Source organism: Diabrotica undecimpunctata, chromosome 2 (genome assembly GCF_040954645.1).
Source record: "Diabrotica undecimpunctata isolate CICGRU chromosome 2, icDiaUnde3, whole genome shotgun sequence".
Classification (NCBI taxonomy): Eukaryota; Metazoa; Arthropoda; class Insecta; order Coleoptera; family Chrysomelidae; genus Diabrotica; species Diabrotica undecimpunctata.
In genome coordinates, this window is record NC_092804.1 from 155295433 (window position 1) to 155321259 (window position 25827).

Genomic DNA, 25827 nt, shown 5'->3' on the forward strand with positions numbered 1-25827 from the left:
TATATACGTTTTAATTTAAAGTCTGCGTAGTTTTTATTATAGTTATCCGTCGAAATGGATATCGCTAAAGAACATAGAACGTTAATAGACCGTATTGCTAGTGAAAATGGATTCACCGATTATGAAATAATAACCAGCGCTGGATCAAGTAAGGGAGATAACTTTCTGGGAGTTCTTACTGCGATTACCATCAAAGACCAGGAAAAAAGTTTGGATTTGATTTTGAAGTCTTCTCATACCAATAAGGGTTTTAGAGAATCTACACCCGTTAGAGAAATTTTTGATAGAGAAATCTATTTGTACGAACGGGTTTTTAAAGATTTTAAGAAGTTCCAAGAAGAACACAACATTGAAGGTAAACAATATTTATTGTTAATAATAAATAACCGTTTATTTAAAGTTAAAAAGAATATTTTAGTAGTACCTAATACATATTTTTTATATTTAAAAATGTTATATTGACTGTGTTAGCATTGCTTTACAATACCACTATACAGGGTGTCCCATAATTAATTGGACATTAGCTAATGGGTGATAGCTGACAACAAAATAAAGCGTTTGAGCTCAAATTGCTTAGGAAAAATGCTGCTAGTTTTCGTTCTACAGGGAGATTCATTAATATTTTTTTATATTATTTTTATGGATATATTGAAAACTATTCAACCGATTTAAGTGAAATTTGGTATCTTGCTATTATTTAGTATGCTTAATAAGAAAATGATATTAGTTTTACCATTGACACTAGGTGGCGCCACCTACTGTAACATTGGTTCATTAATGGGGCCATAATTTTTTTGTCCGCCCTATATAAACATTCTAGGAAAAAAAACATGAAATAACATTCAATTCTACACAAAAAAGGTATTCTTGTTTCAAATCAAAAAAGTACACCGTTTTCGAAATAAACGTATTTTGTTTTTCGCAAAACAAGCAGGTACCTAGGTATGCTGTGAACTTAATGGCAAAGTCAAGGCGTAAGTACGAATTTGTTTACTATTTGTTGTCAAAGTGCAGTGCGAGTCTATTATTAAAAAAGAATATGTGTGTACTTTGTACGCAGGTAAGAAGTTATACTTCTATTATATGAAATTAATATATTTTAAACAGTTTATTTGTGTTTTATTTAAATATTAAACTAATTTTAATACTTACAAGTTTCCTAAAAATTTTCTTAAATAATACCGAAAATAAAAGAAAGTAAGCAAGGCAATAACATGACATGTTATGTTCCTAGCGGTCACACATCCAAAGTATGACTCCGGTAGACAGTGCTTGACTCCCGTTTTCGAACGACAACTGGTGTAGCCAGTGTGCTATGGCCTTAAAATTCATACTAAAATGAATTATTTTGACAGATTATATCTACAAATAATATTATTAAGATTGCCTTTTAATCTTCTTATCATCATATTTTAATATCTATTATCCTATATCCGACGAAGACAAATTCAAAGACACAAAAATTATAAAATATATTTTTTTCACACTTTATTTGCACATACGTAAATTCAAAGATTTAGCAACTAGCACATTTTTATGAAAATTCACTCTCAACATTTTTCCCAATTGCACCTAAAGAAGTATTACTTTAAAAACATGAACTAACATTCAATTCTACACAAAAAAAGGTACCTAGTCTTCTTTCATATAAAAAAAGTACACCGTTTTCGAAATAAACGTATTTTGTAAATGATGCCTGTCTCTATTTAATTTTTTGCAAAACAAGTATGCTTTGAACTTAATGACAACGTCAAGACGTAACTACGAATTTATTTATTATTAGCTGTCAAAGGTAACTACGAATTTATTTATTATTAGTTGTCAAAGTGCAGTGCGAGTCATTATTTGTCAAAGTGCTATTAAGTTTTTTATAAACCACTTAAGATAAAGGAAAAATGCTCATAGTGAATTTTCTAATGTAGAAATACGCGATATGATCTGTTTGTACGCCCAGGAAAATTTTTGTTCTCGTAAAGCAGCTGAACTCTATTTCGAACTTTATCCCAATAGAAGGCAACCAAACCATAAAACTATTAGATCATTGTTCGACAGATTAGGCGAAACAGGGTCATTTCATCCCAAAAACAGGAATGCTGGAAGACCGAGAGTAATTGATGCGGATATGGAGGATGAAATTGTTTTGCGTGTTGCAGAAGATCCAGAAACCAGTACAAGGCTTGTTTCTGCGGCCACTGGTATAAGCAAATCTACGGTGTCAAGAATAATACGGACAGAAAATCTGTATCCGTATCGTTTTGCTCCAGTACAGATTCTTTTACCACAGGATTTTCCAGCAAGGCTCCGATTTAGTCAGTTTATGATGGGGCGGCATTTAGACGATCCAATATTTTATAATAAAATTTTATTTACCGATGAAGCCACATTTACTAGAAGGGGTGTATTTAACTGGCACAATAGCCATACCTACGCGACAGAAAATTCTCATGCATTTCAAGAACATCATTTTCAACACGAGTTTTCCATAAATATCTGGTGTGGCATATTTTGGGATTGTATTGTAGGACTATTCGAATTACCAACTAGGCTTGACGGAGTAACGTATTTAAATTTTTTGAGAAAAGATTTACCAACTCTTTTAGAAGACATACCTCTAAATTTGAGACGGAACTCTTGGTACATGCATGATGGTGCACCACCACATTATAGCCTAGAATTTAGAAATTATCTAGATGAAATTTATCCTCAAAGGTGGATTGGTAGAGGTAGTGTATACCCATGGCCAGCACGCAGTCCCGAACTAAATTCCCTAGACTTTCACTTGTGGGGCTACCTAAAGTCACTTGTTTATAAAAAAAAATAAATAACCGTCAAGAGTTATGGCAAAATATTGTAGAGGGAGTTAACGTAATTAGGGCCCAAAGAAACTCATTATTTAAAATAAGACAAAACTTTTAAAATAACACAAAAGATTTAAATTATGTAGTGTATCTAATGGTGCACATTTTGAACACTTATTGTAATTTTTTTTTCGTTTCGTTTTTAATTATTCACTTTGTTAAGTAATTGTTTTATATTCACTTTATTGTTTAATTTAATTTCTGATTTTTTTAAAATTTGTTACTGAGTCAAAGGTTTAATAAAAATAATTGTTTCAATCATATGCATTTTGTTTGCAAAAATTATCTACTACTAATACATTTAATATTCACTTTTATTTAAGACCTTTTGAATAATGTTTGAATTTACATAAGTTTTTGTAAATTTTTTTTATTTTATGCACGTCTCTAAAAATACGTTTATTTCGAAAACGGTGTACTTTTTTGATTTGAAACAAGAATACCTTTTTTGTGTAGAATTGAATGTTATTTCATGTTTTTTTCCTAGAATGTTTATACAGGGCGGGAAAAAAAATATGGCCCCATTATTGAACCAATGTTATGGTAGGTGGCGCCACCTAGTGTCATCGGTAAAACTAATATCATTTTCATATTAAGCATACTAAATAATAGCAAGATACTAAGTTTTACTTAAATCGGTTAAATAGTTTTCAATATATCCCTAAAAATAATATAAAAAAATATTAATGAATCACCCTGTAGAACGAAAACTAGCAACATTTTGCCTAAGCAATTTGAGCTCAAACGCTTTATTTTGATGTCAGCTATCACTCATTAGCTAATGTCCAATTAATTATGGGACACCCTGTAAAAGGTAATAGACCAGACGATATTATGTTTTGGGTTAGATACATCGTATATAATCCTATTTTTTGCTATAATAGCTTGTAGGTACTATTACAAATGATAATTTTACTATGCTTCAAAGGTCAGCGAAATTGTTTATTAAACAAACAAAAATAGAATAGAATTCAATTTTTTTCTCTTTCTCATTATAAGCCTATAAAAAATTGACAAAAATCACGTATTTTTTAATATTCTTTTTCAGATATTTAAAGCCACAAAGAACCTTCAATATTTACAAAGAAATAAAGTACGGAAAACTTTTGTTTTCAACACTTTACTTCAACACTCAACCCCATAAAATTTATTATTACTAACTACAGTGGTTTCTCGACAGAGTGTCTTTCCCAAGTGAGCTATTTTTGTACCTAAGAAAGACAGTCTGCCGAAACAACTGTGGTGATAATAAATTATAACAAATTTTGTGAAAGTGTTGGAAACCAAAATTTTCAGTGTGTTATTGCTTGATAAAATTAACTTCCTTTGAGTAACGGTCAAATCCATCACTTATTCGTAATGTATTTATAATTTTTTTTAATAGAAAAAATAATAGAGTTAACATTGATACTATAATCTTGACGAACGCAAAAAAAAAGAAAAAAATACGTAATTTTGCAAGTAAATATTCATTTATACGTAAAAACATAAAAACTAAATAATTAAACGCTTTTAAAACTATTATAGTTAAAAGTTTCAACTCACAGGACCCAAGTTTGAAAACATTATCAACATCGGTCCTCTAGAAGCTGTTCTCAAAGATCAACAAAAAAAGTTTTAAATAAGAATTTTTATCTGGTTACCGAAAAGAAAAAAGGTGAAAATTTGTATCTGCTAAGTACTTGCCACAACAAAGGTATTTTTTTTAAACACACCTCAAACCTTCGTACTACTGCTGGTCAACTTTAATCGATCTATAATAGGTGGTTCTTCAATAAAAAGGATTTCAATGATTCAAATTTTATCCTTTGTCAAATTTATATCATTTTAAAAATTTGCGTTGAAGAATTCAATGATGCAAAAAAGATACTACATAAAATTTAGTTCATTAAGCAAAATTTTTGTTACCAAAAATTTTTGTTGTAGATACAGAATAAAAAAATACTAAATTTATAAAAAGTAACTAAGAAGTTTTGCTTAAATATCGTAATTAACAATTTGTTGTACATTTAGAACACAAATATATACAATGTTCAAGAAAAAGAAAAATGTAACATTTCACACATTCGTTTCGACACTTTCTGTCCTTTCCAAGGGGACAGACTGCACATCTGGATTTTGTTGGTTGTTTCTTGTTATGAGGTCCTTGAGTGTCCTCTTTGCTGTCATTTCTTTTTAGTTCCGCCCTTATGTCTGATGGTATTCTTTGATTGTTACAAATCGAATTAGATTTAATTAGTGCCAAACCAAGTACTTTTTAAAAAAATTTGCGTTTTAGTTTTTCAGTTAGGTTGTTATGTTGATAAATAATATAACTATTTATTCCTGTATTATTAAGCAGTAAAACAAAATTGTTTGAAGCCATCACTTTCTATTACGAGACACATTATATAACGCAGACATTTCGTCAATCATATCCACACCATCTTTGTGTGATAATAAAAGTCTATAATCCAGGTTTATTTAATTTTTGGTCAAACTCTGCATCGCGATGAAGTGAAGAAGCTACTAACACTATTTTATTTATCTTTGGGACAAAGGTTACCAAAAAGATGTTTTTTTTTTTAATTCTAAAAATGCGTGGTTTTAGGCTGTTTTTGGAATTCAAGAAGATTGTTAATATTTCTCTCTTGTTTTTATGAATAGTTCCAACAGATCTTAACCGATCGGCTGTCCCATGGCAAAACACAGTAATTGCATTTTTACAACAATGGAGAAAATTCGATTTTTATAAAATGTACAAGCCGTAAGAAATTATTAAATAAATTCAAACACAAACTTGACGGAGTGTTAGACAACCTCTATTCACGTTTTTTAAAATATTATTGAAGGGAATAATCCGCCTTAGAAGTAAAGATAGCCAGTGAAAACAAATTTGCATAGATTTAAAAAAAAATTAAAATCCATTTTTCCATAACAAAATACAGTAATTGCCTTTATAAATTTTGCATAGATTTTTAAAAAAAGTTAAAATAAATTTTTCCATAAAAAACACAGTAATTGCCTTTACTATGTTTTGTAATTGGTACATACTTAAAAAATACTCCATTTTGCTGAACAGTAAGTGCTGTTAGTGTGTTTTGCAAAAATAAATTAAAACTATATGATAAAACAATATTTATTTTAATAAAATACAGAATATAAAATACAAACGTACCAATATAAACACTGTGATTAAAAACTAGAAACTAACAAAAAAAAAGAATCTGTAAAACAAAATCAAATAATATTACTAAAATGACAAAAGGAACGAACTACACAAATATATCTGTTTGGTAACAGCAGAAAAATAAACAATATAACGAAATAAGCAAACGAACCGATATATTTTATTAAATATTGGAATCTATGACATCTATTTGTTCATGCTAAACCAAGTCTAAAGATGTTTCTGAGTCTGGTAGGCTTTGCCAAAAGAACTTTCGGTTTTCCGGCATTAATGGTACTAGGTTTTTCAAAATGAGTGCCTTTTTGTCGCTTGAGATTCCACGAATATTTAAAGTTTTGGGCGTAAACGTGCTTGCACGATGTTTTTTTTTTTTTATTTATTTTGCTTCAACCACTTAGGGTTATTAGCATAAGAAAAATACAAAAGTGATAAAGACATACATAGGCATATACAAAATATCAATTACATAATAATGTATACAATATATATTTTAATTATTAATGTATTGTATTAAATTTTATTGAAAAGGTTTATAGTTTTCAAGAATTCTATCAAGTCAGCTACGTATTTAGATTCTCCTAAAAGTTCTTTTAATGTTTTTGGAAAATGATGATATAGTCTTTCCACTAAGTATATTGGACACTCAATCAAAATGTGCTTCACTGTCACTTTACATTCACAAACAAAACACACTGGTTCCTCTTCTTTCTTCAACAAGTATTCATGTGTAGTAGAAGTGTGTCCTAATCTGAGACGTGTTAATAGGACTTGATGTTGTCGCTTTGAAGGCCAGGAGTTCCATGGAAGGACGGAAGATTTTATTTCTATCAATTTAGTGGTGCTTCTATTCCATTGGTTTTGCCAAACATCGTACAATTTTGATTTTAAGTAAGGTTTTAAATCCAAATGCACCGTTAGATTTTCCACTGATGCGGTTGTATTGGTTACTGCGGACCTAGCTAGACTATCTGCCTTTTCGTTACCATCTATTCCAACGTGTGACGGTACCCAGAGGAACTCTACTGTCAAATTGTTTTGGTATATACGGTATAAAATTAACTTAATCTGCTGCAATGTTGGATGAGAGGGATAAATCTGAGAAATTGATCAGTGAATCAGATATTATAAGAGATTTGGGAAGTTTTTTTTCTAGAATATAGGTTAGGGCCTTATTGATGGCAAATAGTTCTGCTGTAAAAATACTTGTCTTAGGAGACAATTTATAGATGGAATGTTCATGGGATGTCACAAAGCATGCTCCTACTCCATTTATGGTCTTAGATGCGTCTGTGTATATAAAATGGTAATTTTTGTACTGTGTGAGAACATGGAGAAAGTGAGTTTTAAAAAAATTTGGTATTACGTTATTTTTGTTATATGCTGTAAGTTTAAGGTTACAAAGCGGAGAGGGAACAACCCAAGGAAAACATAAATTTATTTCACAGATAGGATAAATGGGAGGTAGTTCAATATTAAAATCGAATAAGTATCTATTAGCTAGTTCATAGAAAGGTACAGGACCCCTATTTATTTTTCGATAGACCTCCTGGAACCTGTTAGCAACAGCATGATGAAGAGCTGGATTTTTTGGGTTAGATTTTATACTCGAGACATACGATAGAGTTAAGTATTTTCTTCTTAGGTTTAAGGGTGGCTCTTCAGCTGCACAGAGTAGACTGTCCACAGGACTGGTGCAATATGCTCCTAGAGCAAGTCTAACGGCTGAACTCTGAAGAGTATCCAAAGTTTTAAGCAATGCTTGGTTTGCGGTGTTATACACAACACATCCGTAGTCCAGTTTTGATCTAATTAAAGCTCTATATAAATTTATTAGAGTTGGAAAATCTGCTCCCCAATTTTTATGTGACACAGATTTCATAATGTTTAGTCCAGCTTGGCACGATACTCTTAGTGAGTGTATATGACTTATCCAACTTAATTTTGAGTCCAGTTGCATCCCTAGGAATTTTATTTCTTTTGTATATTCTATAGGAGAATTGTTTAAAATAGATTTGGGAGCTTTTGTGGATTTTATTTTCGTGAAAAATGTATAGCTTTTGTTTTTGTGTTGGAGAACTGGAGCCCAATATTGTTAGACCACGATTCTATCGACTTAAGAGCTGCAGAAATACGATTATGAGCCGATAATATGTTTTTATTTCTTGCTAGAATTACCAGATCATCAGCATACAAAAAAGTTTTAATTGTGCGATTGCAGTCCGACACAACATTGTTAATAGCAATTAAAAATAATGCTACGCTTAGATTCGAGCCCTGTGGAATTCCATTTTTCTGTAATTTAGATTCAGACAAATGGTTATTGATTCGAACTTGGAAATATCGTTCCCGTAGAAAGTTTGAAATAAAAGCAAACATATTACCGTGAATCTTCCAATTGTGGAGTGTGGTTAAAATATCGTAGCGCCATACTGTATCAAAAGCCTTTTTTACATCAAAGAATATGGCTAAACATTCTTGATTACATATAAATGCTTCATGAATTTCTGATTCCAATGATATTAAGTTATCTAATGTTGATCTATTTTTCCTAAATCCACTTTGTTCGGGTATAATAAGATGTTTATGTTCAATATACTACATGAGTCGATTAGCAATGATCTTTTCTAGCAACTTACACATTGCATTCGTGAGAGAGATTGGTCTATAGGATTCTGCTTCAAATTTAGGTTTACCTGGTTTGTGTATTGGAACTATGATTGATGAGTGCCATATGTGTGGGAATACCTTATTGATCCATATAAAATTGAATAGTTGCAATAATAGTTCTTGGCCTACTAGTGGTAGGTTCTGTAGAAAAAGCACAGGTATATTATCTGGTCCTGGACTAGTATTTCTAACGGAGTTAAGAGTTTCAATAAGTTCAGTCAAGCTTATAGGATTGTTTATTGGTGAAGTGTCATTGATTATTGGTATTCCTTTATTTTCTTCAAATCGTTTTTTATTTAAGAATTCTACTGAATAGTTTTCATCACTAGAAGCGGTACAATATTGATTTGCCATTATTTCAGATATATTGCATTCGGACGTAAATGTCTGATTGTCTTTTATAGAGTGTTGTGAATTTTTTCCAGATATACTTCTAATCATGTTCCAGATTTGACCAATTGGAGTAGATCTATTGATTTCTGAAACAAACTTTTGCCATGACTCTTGCTTGCTTTTTTTAATAATAAATCTACATTTAGCTCTTATTCTTTTAAATTCTAAATGATTTTCAGTAGTTTTATATCGTTTATATCTATTAAAAGCCGATTTAGATTCCCTTATTGCCTGTTTGCACGCATCGTTCCACCACGGTACAGGTGAATGTTTTGGATGAAAAGCTGTTTTTCCAATGGATTTATTCGCTGCATCAATGATGACTTCATTGAAAAATAATGTTTTTTCGTCAATATCTTGTTCTGAGTCTAACATTTTTCTAAGATTCATAGCTGATGAAGAGATCAATGTTGAGAACAGTGTCCAGTTGGCTTTATTTAAGGACCATTTGGTGATGTGTGTATTGTGCTTATGGTACAACAGATTGTTAACTAAGATGGGAAAGTGATCACTTCCATATAGATCAGGTAAAGTGTCCCACGATAAACTAGGTTGCAAGTTTGGTTCACAAATTGACAAATCAATTGCTGAAAACTCTCCTGTTGCAGCATTATATCGAGTATTCCTGCCGTCATTAAGTAGATTTAAATTAAGATTATTTAGGATATTTTCTATTTTTCTTCCCATTTTTGTCAATTTTTTTGAGCCCCATAATGAATTATGTGCATTAAAATCTCCCAGTATAATTCGAGGTGTAGGAATCTGACATAAAAGATTAGAAATATCTGCTATACTTGAATCAGAATTAGGTGCGATGTAAAGACTGCAGATGTTAACTTTTAGTGGACCTACTAAGCACACCGCTACAGCCTCTAGATTTGTTATTAGAGGAATACTGCAATATTCATAGGAATTCTCGATAAATATTGAAACTCCACCACTGGCATGTTCTTGATTTTGCCTAATTTTAGATACGCTTGTATAATTTCTCAAATTATGAATTTTGTTATTTTTAAAATGAGTTTCTTGTAGACAAATTATAGAAGGTGAATTTTGAGCAATTATTAATTGTAACATTTCTAAACGGGTATAATAACCGTTCAAATTCCACTGTAAAATAGACTTGAACGTGAGCTTATGTAGAAGGTTCTATGGAGGAGTCGCTATCGAGCTGAGGTTTTAGTTGTCGAGTAATTGAATTAATTATTTTAGTACATCGCGATTTCATTTTTTTTTATATAATGTGAGGATAGATCTCTTTTAACAGATTAAGTAAGCCTAACGTGTCTTCTGTATAAGTTTTAGATAGACTCAATTTATCTGGAGATCCTAAAGCATTTTCAAAAAAATCAGTTAGTTGTTCAAAATTTAATATCGGTGTTATAAGTTTATTAGTAATAAAATCTTTTACGGGTTCCATACTGTTAGCAATAGTCTCAGAATTATCAATAGTTTTGGATTTTTTAAGTTTTTGTATTGGTTTTGTGAAATTTTCTTTAGGTTCTTGTAAAGGTGGGGATAAAATTTCATCAAGGCTGCGCTTAGCTGTGTTTACTTCTTTAATAGGTGTATTAGTTATTTCAAGTGTATCAGTTGTATCTATTGATATGCTATTGATAGGGCATGCTAGTGTTGAAGAAGAGTTTGGGATTGATGTATGAGGTTGTGAAACATTAGGTGTTGTTGATAATTGGGTAGTTGTTATATTTGTATCTGTGCATGTAGTTTGAGAACTTGGGAGTGATGTTGAGGGTGATATTTGGGATGCAGTTAATATTGGTGTAGTTAATGAAGAAGGTATAGTCGAAGATTGTAAGGATAAGGTATTCGCTGAAGAGGCTGATGTGGTCGGGACGTCATGTGGAAGAGTATTAACTACTGTATTTATAGTAGTAGTTGGCACTGTTGTTGTTAAGTTTTGATTTGGATTTGTACAGGATGGACAATTTGCTACAAAATGGTCAGATTGTTTACAATAGTAACACATCTGTTTTTCTAAAGATAAGAAAATACGATAAGATGTTTGTTCGTGGTTTATGACAATTGAGGGAGGAATTAATGTACCTTCTAAAGGAGAGATAAATGTATGTCTTCGAAAGCTCAGTATATGTCTATATTCTGGGTTTGTTGTACCTATTCGTAAAAAATTAATTGGAGTTAATAAATTGAGGCCTAACTTTTTAAGTTCAGATTCTATGAAAGTGTGAGGAATACTAGGGCAAACATTAGAGATTAGTAATCTTTCATTTGGTGTAATTAAGCGTCGAGCATAAATTATTTGTTGATTGATGGTTATTCTTCCGTTGTCAGCATTTATGACAGTTTCTACTAATTCTTCACTAGCTAGGTAAATACAAATACGGTGATTTGAAATTCGTGATGAAAAAATAATATATCTTGGTTCTATAATTTTTCCCAGTACAAGTAGATATTCCTCAAGTTTGGCATTTTCCAGAGCATTATATAAAATAGCTTGTTTCTTGGATGGGAATTTTGGAGTTGAATTAATTAACGCTGCAGAATATGAAGAAGTTTTATGTGATGTCAATAACATTTGGGGCCTCGACGGCCCTGGACTATAACATCATCCATTTTCGTTTGTTAATAACATCAGGTAATATAAACAATATGAACTTGTTGTGAAGTAAGTATCTAATTAGATTAAAATTACTTACAGATTTTCTCCAATAAGTTCACTAATTTTTATTTACAATAACACAACACTTTAATTATTAAGTGGATATAAATAAAAGCACAAAAACTAGGTGCGATTAGACTGGTAATTAAATACGTCCAACCTCGCCAAAGGTTCAAATCGTTCCACGATGTTTTTGTTTTGTAAAAAATCTAATTTCTGATAATCGTCCTCAAAATCTGTTTTATATTTTATACAATTACTTCCTTGTGTAAAAAGAACTTCTACCAGATTTTGTAATAGAAAACCCTTTAAAGGGTCCTCTAGTTTCTTAGTTGTCCTTTTTTTATTTTGCCACAAGTGAAACTCTTTTAACTAAAGTACCTCTACATTTTTTCTAGAGTTATTGACAAGTTCAGTCAGTTCTTGAAAATCATAGATATTTCTGTTTCTTGGTATTTTTTGCTCGATATTGCCATAAATTCCATCAGAAGACATGTGCGTATGGCCATTTGTAAGATATCTTATAACGATTTCCTGTGGTCCGGAAAAACGATTGACTTCAGTTATCAAGGAAGTATATAGAACCCAATTTTTATTCTGGGTTGTACAGTTTTCTGCCCAAAATACAAAATGAGAGACATCTCTTTCTTTTCTTATTACTTGTAATAAAGCGTCAGCAATCGACTCGGCCTTACGTCCACCTAAAGCTTCGTGCCAAAGTACACAGGAGCTGTTATTTTTAAATTGTTTATTTAAAGTAGCAAATGTAAGGTTAAATACAACAAGTCGGCTACTAAAAATTGCACTTTTACTTTGAGGCATAATAGGCAAAATAATCACTTTTTGTAAATCCATAGAGTATATACGTTTCGTCGAACTTGTTATTTCAGTAGAGTCTTTTTTATATTCTAGATTTGCCTTTTCTGCTTTAGTACGGTGGGAATTTAGATATTTTTGAATTTTATCGTCTTCTTTATTTTCCCACGTGTTCCTTAATATTTTGCATTCTTCACAGATATCCGATTTGGGTTGGCAAAGTGAAATATTCATTTCCTTTAAAACTTGACGGTATACTTCGATTTTACAAACAGAGGGATGTTTTGTTACAAAATCATCAAACATTTTCTTATATGTCAACTCTCTCGGTAAATACCTAACATTAGGGGCATTTTTTCTACGATAATGACTCACTGATGGCTAAAATGACTCAATGTGGTCCTTTAATATTTCTCGATTGGATTGTTTAATTACTGCTACTAATTTGGTTATTACAGAATCGTTGGTATACCCTAAGGTATTTAAAAAAGTATGTCTACATAATTCTATGTCAGTAGAATTTTCTAGCAGTATTTTGTAACGCCTTGATTCACACCTTTTACGTTTTGCTGACTGGGTTCTACGTTTAACAGAAACCAGCTTTATTTGTTTGTACAACCACTTTTGTCTACTCGTATACGCTAAATTCCATTACTCCATCTAGATATTGTTCCGATGTTCTTTTGTTATTTTTTTGCACATCCTACCATATTTACCTTCACACATTGCTCTCATAGGGTGTTTTTCCTTATTCCTTTCATTTTTTTCTTTTCCCGTTGGTCTATTTTTATTCTTCCTTGTTTGTGTTGTGCGATTCACTTCGTTGATTATTTCTGTCTCAGTACTATTAACCTAAAACAATACAAAGTAACTAGTAAATTTAGTTAATTAAAAAATAAACCAGAAACTTACTAACCAAGTAGTATCTTCTTTACTTTGCAGAAGAACATTGGGTGATTCAGCCGTAACATTATTGTTCTGTTTGTTCACATGAACTGGCTTTTTCTTGGTATTCAATTTTCTTTTTTTTTTGTCTTAATTTTAATTTCGTTATAATTTTTGCTATCGCTAGAATATGATTGTGGTGAGGGCAGTAATAATCCTTATGTTGGTCACTCTCATCGACTGGGCTTTCTATGTGAATAAATTTCAAATATTTTATTTCATGTGCCAAATCGTCTGAAAAGTAAAAAGTTTGCAACCTTTTTAAGTATCTTTACTTTTGATTTTCACTTTCATAATTGGACAAAAAAAAAAGATGTTTCAAAATTTACTTTTGGAAAAAGCGGAAGCTTATCGGTATTCTAATATAAAGATTTATTGACGATACAATAATAATTATAATATGATGTTTTAGAAATATTTTAAGTTACCTTCTTTAAACACGAACGTGCCGAAGAAACTATATTTTTAGTTCGCCTACTGCATGCTAGCATCGTCTCACGGGGCAGCATCCTATCGCTTTGGTGAATTGCTTGAAAAATACGCTGTGTATATAGTTACATGGATATAGAGTACGAGGGGTTGAACTTTCCGCATAAACTGAAGACGATTTCTCAAATCAAAATACAGTAACTAGAAAAACCATTACAAAACCCTGTAACCACTTAACAGTTGCTTGGTTTTGATATGGGTTTTGTTAGTTACTGTGTTTTGCACTGTGAGAAGCCTCGGTCGACTGTCAGTTGCTGTATTTTGCGTATGTCGTATTTTCCTTATTTATGGTCCGATGTTATTTTTAAAACTATCAGAAGATAGAGCAAAACGCAGCAGCTTCGAATTTATAAAAAACTTGATTTTGACAAAAATGACGGCTACTGTGTTTTGCAATGGGACAGCTGCGATGTTCACTAAGCAAATGTTCCATTAGCGGTATGCTGCTAAACCAGTTGTCCAAGGTAATGTTGCGGTTTGTACCACGTATTGGATTTACAAGCCTGTTTACTACATCAAACGATCGATTACTGAATTGGAAAGGTCCTTCAGACTTTGAGCCAACGTATACCTCTAAATTTAAAATATAGAATGTTTTGGAATCCACTAAGGTAAATATTTTAATGCCATATTTGGATGGATATTGGGGATATATTGCCGAAAGGAACAACATCGCCGAAAAGATTCTAATTTTTCGTTGATCGTTAAGTATCGACTAGGAATAAAATATTGTTGACAATTGGATACAAATCGATCAAAAACAGCTCGTATAGCTGCAGTTTATCCAGTCTTGTTCGTTTTTCTCTATTTTCAATATTATTGAATCGTAAGCACTTTAAAAGTAATATAAATCTTTGTAGGGACATTGTTAGCCTGAAAATGTCAATTTTTGTTCCATCTGTAGCCCAAAGATCCTCCAGATTTACCCTATTTGCTTTATAAACGCCCGATAGATCTATAATAATCCGAAAACTGCAAGAATTTCTCATGCATCCGTAGGCTTGGTGATTTACTTATGTTGGTCATTGTAATTCGGAGCTAATAAACTGATTTTTTTATTAGTGTTTTGGACAATATGTTCTACAATAATATTATCCGTAAATAATTCCTAGCAAGAAATGCTTAACTTGTAATGTTTTGCATTATTTCGAACACCGGGAAGTAGTGTAATTAAATTTTCTTGTCGTGTTCTAAGCAATTTATAAAAAGAGTTTTTTGCCCATTTTGTTTTCCCGTCCCGTCCGATAAAAAACTTCGATTGTCTTACTATATCATCTTCAAACGTATTGTTGTCTTGAAATTTTTCCAACAATAATTGATTTTCCTGATTAGAAGTTCCAGGCTGACAATTTTCCACTGATTAAAGTTGGTTTTCTAAAACACAATCACTGGGACGAAGACGCAATCACTGCTGACTTTCATTTTCAGATTCGCTTTCTGATCCTAGCTTTGATCCAGTTAATTCATCCTGCCAAAGCTTCGAGAGAACTTCTTGTTCTTTCTCCCAACTACACATATTTCTATATTTCTGAAATTAATAATACTAATTAATTTTCAATATTCATACCAATTCAATTATGTTTCTGTTAAAAAAATCAAAATATATCGTGGTAGTATAAGAACTTATCTGTTAAAAATGAACCGGTGTTGTGGGGTGAAAATTACCAAAAAATAAATAATACTGAACTATAACTGTGTGGTGGGGTCAAAATCACCCACAAGTCCAAAGAACGCGACACCACTAATTCAAATCTTTTTTATATACTGAAATTTATAATGCAATATAAAATCTGTTATATTATTTAAAGGTACTCGTGGCACCAGAAGAATCTGTCGATGTTACCACTATTTAAACAAGCGCTAATGAATGACGTTGGTGATTTTCACCCCACAACACAAATACAACTCACGAATAAACGGATTAACTTCACAATATCCAATTATTTTATTTGTGGAAAAACCCAATAAATACCAAAATTAAACTAATATTTAAAAAATCATAGTTTGTATGATGCAACATGGCACAAAATGTATTCTTTCATTTATTGTATAAAGATGGATTAAAAAAATTTGAATATTCATGTCATGTGAACTTAAAAAACTACTTTGTTCATATAAATTAATTTTATCACACTTCTGGAAAAATGTACCTAGTGATTTTTTTTTTCTAATAAGACAATTTATTTATTATAGATCCTTTCGAAAGTGTTCCTAAATGTTATTTATGCTTTGCTGAAGACGGACTTGAAAGTTTGGTTATGGAGAATTTAAAAACACAACATTACGAACTGTGGGATAAAAAGGTCCCAATGAATATAGGGCATATTAAAGCCATTCTCATTGAGTATGCTAAATTTCACGCTGTTTCATTTGCAATGAAACAGAAAAATCCGGCATTATTTAAAAAATTGACAGAAGATAATGCAGGTGATGCATTTGACAAAAAATATCCCAATGATAAGGATAAAGAAGAGAAGTTTAAACAGTTTTTGACTGCTAATTTATCTAATGGTTACCAGGCATTGAAAGATGATCCAGTGTTGACAGAACATCTTAAGAAATATGAACAAATTGTGGGTCCTGAATTTTTTAATAAAATGAAAGGATCAGAATACAGACTTGTTATAACGCATGGAGACTGTTGGTGTAACAATTTTATGTTTAAATATCAGGTAACGATTTATTTTGTAATTTAATAAAAAAAAATTAAATACCTACTCAACTTGACGTGACGCGAAATATCGAGACGCATGCAGTACCTTTAAGTCCATTAAAATGAAATATTTATTATCAAAATAAGGTAACTTAAGTTAAATACAAGATGAAAATGAAAATTGATCTGATAAATAAATTCTAATTAATATTTAAATGGGAATAAGCCACAATTAAAGGTTAAAATACATTTATTCACGTTTCAATTTCCACTTCGGAAATTGAAACGTCAATAAATGTATTTTAACCTTTAATTGTGGCTTATTCCCATTTAAATATTAATTAATTTAAAATGCCACAAGAAAATAGCTTCAGAACAATCTAAATAAATTCTATATTATATTTAACAAATATTGAACTAAATTGAATTACTACACTCATTAAACAAAATTTTTAAGGAAAAAATTAGGATTTTTTAAATGTATAAAACTTAGATGTGTGATGTCATTATATAAAATATTAACAATTCAGTAAAAAGCAGACATAAAACTTCATTAACCCACATATAGTAGGGACCTACTATAGGGATCCATAACCTAACCTAATAACGCTTTACTTCGATTAGCACTCCCCATGTGCTACGCGACGTTTTTTATATAGATTTATTTAAATTATTTGTTTTTATAAATTTGCCTTATATATTTGTTTCTCTCTGTCTCTTAATGTTTGGTAAATGAATAAATTGAAAAGAAAAATACTTAGCTAAACGCTTTCGACTTACAAAGTTATCTTAACATAAAATAACTTAATGTAAGTAACTAAGTAACTATATCAAACGATATTTAACTTAAGTCTAATTTTAAAAATTACCACTACTAAAGAGGGATCCGATTATTTAAACAAAGAAACAAATTTATTTAACAGAATTAAACAAATTCTTTAGAAGTTTCTAAAAAGTCATTAAACAGATAGCAGAAAAAATACATCAGAAGTTTGGTTATGGTATGAATGCAAGTACTGATCCATCTGCAAAGAGTAGAGGCTCCGTGGCAGGCAGACTTTTTTTTTTCGTCTTCATAGAGGAGGGTCTGGAATCTTTAAAAGACATCTCAGTCCAGGACGCCGCCTGACTGACCTTAGTGCAGGATTCGTTCTTCGTACTCCCGGCGATATTTTCAGATGCACTTTAAAATGCCCTCTCGTCACCGAGTCTACGCGGAACGCCTACCTCCTAAACCAAACCCTCCTCTATCATCCAGTGAAATGGCCGCTGTAAGGCCGGCATTACTTCCGAAGCACTATCTTTATTCATTCATTCTCCATTCATACACATCCACACTCCATTCATCAGCAAGGAGGCTTCCTGTCTCGTTCCAGGTAGCGCGTAGAAGACCGTCATCGCTCCTAGTACGGCATCATTCCCAAACGGGCATTTCCTCCTTCCCCACAGTCTGACTCACGTATTCTAACTCATACAGTCTGACACACTTTTCTAGCTTTATCTTTCAGCATCTTTTACTTTTACCTTTGCCGTTGGTTCAGCTGTCTTTCTTCCTTTTCCTTTTTCTTAATCACAACACGGATATAGCTGTGGTATGTTGGTCCAACCTGATTTATTTTCAATCATTTTCTCAATCATTTCTCTCACTGTAACAAAATTTACACCTGTCTCTCTCTCCATTCTGTTCCTTTCTACTATCCATCTGCTGCAATCTAACATCGTATGTGTCACAGTGTCCGAGTATCCACAGTATAGGCATTTATCTGTGTCAGCCTTTCCGAACCTAGAGAGGTAGGCCCTAAAACACCCGTGTCCTGTGAGCACTGCGTCAGGAAATAATCCAGTCGCCTGTGGCCACAGTCCACTTAATCTCTTATGTTCGGGATCAGCATTTTCGTCCACTGTGCCACATTCTCCGTGTTGTTCCATTCTTCTTACCATCTTTCAATTGACCTTTTCCTTTCCTGTCTTCACTCGGCCACAGTAAGGTTTGGGCATCTTATCTCATAGAGCTCTTTTCTTTCCACCTCCAAAACATGCAACGAAATACGTCCAGTGATGGTCCACAAGGCTGCCGCAGACACAGTCCTGTAGGTGCATGCCACTTGCAACAGACTTGTTCTGTTCACGTGTGTCATAAGCCTCCTATAGGCCATTATCTCTACCGCCTCGCTCCAGACTGGTGCCGCGTAGAGGACGATTGACTGTACAACACCATATAAGACCCTCTTACTTTCGGATTTGGGTCCACCAATGTTGAGCATCGCCCTCCCCAACATAGCCGCACTATTCGCAGCCTTCCGGACTACCTCCCGCACGTGCTTCCCCCATTTTAAATTCTGGTGCAAGGTCACTCCTAGGTACTTTACTTGTTTCTTGCCTGTTCTTTGTCCCCTTCAGAATGATGGCTTTAGTTTTTTCTGCCGCAAGTTTCAGTCTGTGCTGCGTGATCCATTTCTTTATGACACGGCCTGCGTTCCGAACCCGGTATTTGAGATCTGGCTCATTCTGGGCCACTACCAGTACAGCGAGGTCATCCGCGAATGCGAAGGGGGTTGTACCCTCTCCCTAATCACAGTGCATAACCTTGTCATATACCAGGTTCCATAGCGTCGGGCCCAAGACAGATCCCTGTGGTACCACTGCCGTCACGTCCACGATCGTGCCCTTTTCCACCATAATCTTTCTCTTGGACAGATACTCCGCCACCACATTCATCAGGTAACCAGGACATTCTCTCTCCTTCATTGCCTTCATTACCTCGTTCCACTGCAGTGTATTGAATGTATTCTTAACATTAAACAACAGCAGAGCCGCCCAGCGATGTTCATACCCTCTGTTGTGCAATGCTCCGAGTACACTCATGATTGCATCAATCATGCGTTTCCCTTTACAAAAACCAAATTGCCTCCGATATAAACCACCTGACCTCGCAATCATGTCGTCTATGCGTACACGCAGCGTCCTTTCATACAGCTTACTGATGCATGGAAGAAGACAGATGGGGTGATACTTTTTCCTAGCCTTGAAAAGCAGTATTAACCTCAATGTCCTCCAAGGCTCAGGAAAGGTTTGTGCTTCCAGCAGTGCATTCATATGTTCCAGAAGCCACGCAGGCTCCGCTCGTCCTAGACCCTTCACCGCCTCAGGTGGTATCTGATCCAGTCCGGTGGCAGGCAGACTAATTAGAACTTCATCATATGCTGGCTTTTAAATGGTTTTTTAATAAATGACAACTAACAAGTGCAATAATTAGAAAATTATGCAGCATGGATAATATCTATTCCTGCTATCGACATCAATCTAACAAACTTAAGAAAAGCAGAGATATCATTAATCGTCATTAAACAAAAGTTCCATACACTATTAAACAGATATGGCAACGGATACACCGATGCGTCACAAAATAAAGACAGAGTTGGAGCAGCAATTTATTCGTTAGACCCTTAGATTCCTCAGTTAGTTTCAAATTGTCATCAATTTGAAATTTGCCATCTTTTCGGCTGAAATATTCGCAATTCTTAAAGCACTATCGTTAATACAAAACCAAAACAAAGAAAGGTGTATAATAATCCCAGATTCTCTAAGTTCATTATCCTCGCTGACTCAATTTTACTGTGACAACCCCTTTCTACTTCTTATTAAAAATGAACTTAAAAACATTTCAAATAAGAACATCCAAGTTCACTTTTTATGGGTACCTTCTCATGTAGGAATTGAAGGTAACGAAGTTGTAGATAAACTGGCTAAAAACGCACCAACTAACCTGATGTCTGAAGAAAGTAACATATTGGTACAAAAAATTTTTAAAACCATACTTAAAATAAAAAATAATTCAAAAATGGCAACAAACTTGGAACCACACTCCATCAAGGCTATACGAAGTCAACAAATTTGGAAAGCAAAAATAAAAGACAGAAGAGAGCAAGTCATACTTACCCGTCTCCGTATCGGCCATACACGACTTACTCATGACTATTTATTACAGTGAAAAATAAACCAGTGTGTGAAGTGTGCAACAGTGTTCTAACGATACGGAACATTGTTCTTAGATATGACCATATATTGTCTCTCCATCGCATGCTTGGACGTCCTAAGGGCCTTCTTCCTGTACATTCCATGTTCCAACATTCAAAGTCCTTTTCTATTGCGATTGTTGTTTTTCATATGTATCTGTTCGTTTTCGAGGCAAACTTGCAGTTTTCATAACAGACTGTTTTTTATAAGGGCAGGTTGTTGGCCTTCCGCTTAACCCTCCTCCTTTATCCGGGCTTGGGACCGGCAAGACAGACTGTTAAGCTACTCGATCCACCCAACAGTCATTCCAGGCGGAGTTAGAAGAAAATACAGACACCCAAAAAATATTTTCTTTTCTTAAAGACTGTCAACTAGTTCAAAAGATCTAAAACATACATTGTAATACACATACATATTATTATTGTAAACTTATGTATATACACTTGTATTAACTGTCACCTGTTTACCCTGTTTGTGGATTCGGAGCAGGCCGCGTTTAAAATTTAAATTTCATTTGAGTATCAATGTGAACAGGTTAAGTATCAACCTGTATGACTGTGCAAAACTTTAAATCTGTTATATATCTGTGATAGCCTTAGTAGTATAAAACTGTCTTTATTTTTAATGCGACACACTGTATATTATTATTGTAAACATTTTTATGATATTATTAGATTACAGCCCTTATTTAAAAATTATTTTAATAAAATGCAGTGCTGCGTCATCTTCTGGCTTCGAAATAACCAGCACTATTAATTTTTAGATTAAGTTTTAATAACTTTCGATATTATTTTATTGTTTCTACTTACGATAGTTCAATGTTATAGCAATTAAGAATTTAGAAATCATTTAAATTTTGATTTTTGGACCATATTTAAGATGAATTGTTTAAAACTTTATTTTATTTTTAATTAAATCTATTTTATACAAAACTAAAATTATACATTGAATTTTAGGATCCAAATGATAAAGCAAAACCCCAAAGTTTACGTATTGTAGACTGGCAAATATCTACTTTTGGAAGCCCATGTGCGGATCTATCATATTTCTTTCTTGCAAACAGCCCTGAAGACGTTCTAGATGATATCCAAACTTACCTAAAATTTTACTATGACAAACTGGCTTCACAACTTCGTAATTTTAATTTGGAACCCGATGAATTGTTTCCTTTCTCTAGGTTTTTAGATCATTTCAGGCTATGTCTGTTACAAAGTTTGTTCATAGTGATATTAGTTTTAAAAATAATGGTTACCGACAAAGAAGATATACCTGATCACGTGGAAGCTGCTGATACGGGCGATTCTTTCGCTATGGTGAATTATGAAACAAAAAATTTTGACGAGTATGCTAGAAGATTAAAAATTATAATGCAGTTTTTGATTAAAAACCAATATTTGTGATATAAACTTGATATTTAAATAGAATATATTTATTAATTTTGATTTATTTTTATGTAGAACTCATTATTATGCTGTCAATTTAGACATAAAAATAGTGGTCAAATAAAAAAAATCCCGGAAAGCCAAATAATGGTAGAGAGCTGGGGTTTGCCATTAAAAATAAAGTTTTAAAAATCCCCATCTATTGTATGTGTACCACAAAAGTTATCCGGGATCAAAGGTAAAAATTTGAGGTTCATTGGATTTTTCTCGAAACGGTAAGTTTTTTCAAAAAAAAAACGTCTAATCAAATAGCCTTTATGATTTTTTGCTTAAGAGTTACCATTCCTGAGATATCGCGATTCTAAGAGTCACATTATACATGATATGCACATATTATAAGCTACGTATGTACATATCAGACACTTAATATAAGTCTTCTTCTTCTGCGACTGAGATTACTCCTGTTCATTATCTTTCCACCTTTTTGGCAGCCTTTCAACGAGTCTTCTGCTATACGGCTTGTTTTTACAGATGTTCGCTAATATATCTGGTCCCATTCGGTTTACATGTTCGTTTCAGTTTTTTTTTCTTGTTTTCATCCACCTGTTAATATTTTGAATTTTGCATTGTTCGCGTATACTTTTGTTGGTTTGTCTGTCTCTTAATGATATGCCCGCTATTGATCTTCATACTTTCATTTCGATATTGTTGATTTGTTGTTTCGTCTTTCTTGTATCAGTCCTTGTCTCCGCTGCATATGTTAGGATTGGTCTTACTGTTGTCTTGTATACTTTCATTTTGCTTTCCTTGGTCAGATATTTGTTTCTCCATATGGTTTCTCGGATGTAACCACTTACTCTTGCCGCTTTTGATGCTGGCCTTGTAGTCTGTTTTTATATCCCTGTTACTAGTGATCTCAACTCCTAGGTAATTGAATTTCATTACTTGTTCTACAATTTTGCCGTCTATTTCTAGTTTGCATCTACGCGGCTCTTTACTGATCACTATACATTTAGTTTTTTCTACTGATATTCTCATATTAAGTTTGTTTGCTGTGATATTGAAGGTGTGAAACTGTCTTTGTAGGTCATCTTCGTTATCAGCAATTAGTACTACATCATCGGCATTGCATAGTATCGTGATTTTATGCGCTCCCGTGTGGTATCTGTGTCGTTTTCTTACTTCGTAAATTATTTGATTCATCACCATATTGAATAACAATGGGCTGAGCGAGACTCCTTGCCGGATTTCTCCTTTTAGTTCTATGCATTCTGTTTCCCCTGTTGGCATTATAACTCTGGTCTGGTTGTTCTTGTTAATTTCATTAATTTTGTCCTTATTATCTGATGGTCTATTTGTTCAGATTGTAATAAATTTAAGATGTCATTTTGCTTTACCCTGTCAAAAGCACTTTTTAAATCTACAAAGCATATGTATGCTGGTTTTCCATATTCAACAGACTTCTCCATGATTTGTCTAATAATAAAAATTGCGTCTATTGTGCTGCGGTTCTTTCGGAGCCCTTGTTGTTCATCTGCCATGTTCGCTTTTACCTCGATTTTATCTTTTATGACTGTCGTTAACAATTTTAATGTACTATTCATCAGACTAATGCCTATATAATTTTTAGGATTTCTCGAGTCTTCCTTTTTAAGTATCGGTAGCAGGAAACTTTCCTTCCATTCTGCTGGTACTACTCCAATATTTATTATATCCACGAATAATTTTAGGAGCCATTTGCGTAGTGTTGTTCCTCCATATTCTAGCAGTTCATTGTTTATCTTATTAGGACCAGGTGCTTTTCTGTTTTTTAATTTTTTTATTCGTTCTTATAGCTCTCTTCTGATATTAGTACTCTAGCGTGAGTTTTGTTAATGATTCTTTCCCTATTCTCTTCTTCTCCTTCTCCATATAATTTCGTGAAATCCTTAATCCACTGTTTCTCCGTAATGTTATCTATGCGTACAAATTCATTCATTTCTGTTTTTTTTTTCTCTTTATCATCTTTCACACCTTTTTCTGTGATCCATAGAGGTCGTATTCCATATCTTTGGTAAATTTCTCCCAGTGTTAGTTTTTGATGTTACCTATTTCTTGGTTTATTCTATTCCTGATTTTCACGTAGTCTTTTGTGACTATGAAGCCAATGAAGAAACTTAGAAAAAGAAAACACAACATCTTCGAAAAAAGATTTGTAACGTGATTACACTAAAATTCAAAGAATTCCTGTTTAAATTAGCTAAAGATCGTTCTCATGATGTTTTAAAGACTGTTCTGGAACGTATTAATTTTGAGTATGATTTGACATGACAGTTGTTACACATAATAGTTGTTACACATGTTTCTTAAAACCTCATATACTAATGATAAAATTGGCCGTCCACAAGATCAAACTGTAAACTCTGCGATGGAGAAAATTTTTCAATTCATAGAAACGAGTGATGATTGCCAGTTTTCGCTGGATGAATTAAGGAATGTTTGTCAAGATGTAGCTTTAGATGACAAAACTATAAAAATTCGATTGAAATTGAAGTATGCGAGTAGAATTATTATTACAGAGAAGCCTAGAAAATTAACATTATTTATTTTAATGACAATTACCAAGATATTTTAAGTCAAGTCTGCTCTGATAACACTCTGATATTCAATCCTGCGTTTTCGATAATATTTTGTACTCCCCACCAGGTAGAATGTTCAAGGATATAAATAACGATATTCCCGAATCATTGTCATATTTTTTGGAATAAGTCATTTTAAAAAACAAGCGTCATAATTTAAATCATCTGAAGTTAGTTGTACGAATATCATATATAGTCACTGCAATATGACTGCTGTTCTTGCTCAAATGTCCAATTGAATACAATAGATGAAGATTCCTGAGATTTTAATGAGGAGACCAATGACTTAGCCACATTTGAACCATTTATAAACATCCAGCAAGAGTAAGAGGAAGTAGGAGAAATTAAAGAAAACTTGACTGTTAAAGTAGACTTTCAAGAGTATGAATCTGATAAAAATATCTAACGGAATCAAACCAATAGTCAATAGCAATAACCCAATATTCAACTTCTTTATTCGCAATTAGTGCTGGAAGCTCTGGCTTATTTTTTCTCATAGTTCCCAGCATTTTTTTTTCTTTTTAGAAAAAGTTGTCTCAAATTGTATGATGTAAAAAAGTTATCACAAGTAATATTGTGACCTTTCAAATCACTACACAAGTCGCACACCACACGCATTCCTTGATTCCGTTCCGGCGCGGCACCTGCTTCCTTTCCTGTATAGATCTGCAATTTTAGGGCGAATTTTTACGAATTTTTACCGTCACATAAAGCCCAAATTGTCATACCATATTTCGCTGGTTTGCTTGGAATGTACTGTTTGAAGGGACAGTGGCCTCTAAAGGAAACTAATTGCTCGTCGACGGTAACATTTTCATCAATGTTAAAAAATTTTGGTAGATTTTCTACCCATTTTTCCCAAATTTCACGTATTGTAGCAAGTTTATCAGTACGTCTTCTATCATGTCCAGTAGTCTCGTTACCAAAACGTATTACTTCCGAATTTTTTGTAAATACTTCCAGGGACATTGTTGCTCGAAATAAACTACGACCCATTTCTTGATTTCACTAACTTTTAGTTGATTCGCCATGGGACTTAAAAACTCCAGCTAACAATAAAAGACCAATGTATGCTTAAAAACCAATTTCATCCAAGTATTTTTAGTTGGTTCCAAAAACACACTGTCCTTCCATGTTGGTCATATTTATAATTTGGTTTGCAATTATGTCAGAAAAGAGTGC

At 32.9% G+C, this 25827-nt stretch overlaps 2 protein-coding genes across 2 annotated transcripts in view; both read left to right on the forward strand.

The window, feature by feature from the left end:
• On the forward strand, window positions 1-22087 carry LOC140435098 (uncharacterized). The gene is made up of 3 exons (XM_072523803.1): window positions 1-355; window positions 16169-16647; window positions 21602-22087. Exons 1-3 carry the CDS (start codon window positions 55-57, stop codon window positions 22043-22045), a joined length of 1224 nt encoding a protein of 407 aa, XP_072379904.1. The 5' UTR covers window positions 1-54; the 3' UTR covers window positions 22046-22087.
• Window positions 1-25827, forward strand: part of LOC140435099 (tachykinin-like peptides receptor 86C) — a 951389-nt gene that overhangs the window by 619865 nt on the left and 305697 nt on the right. The window lies entirely within an intron of this gene.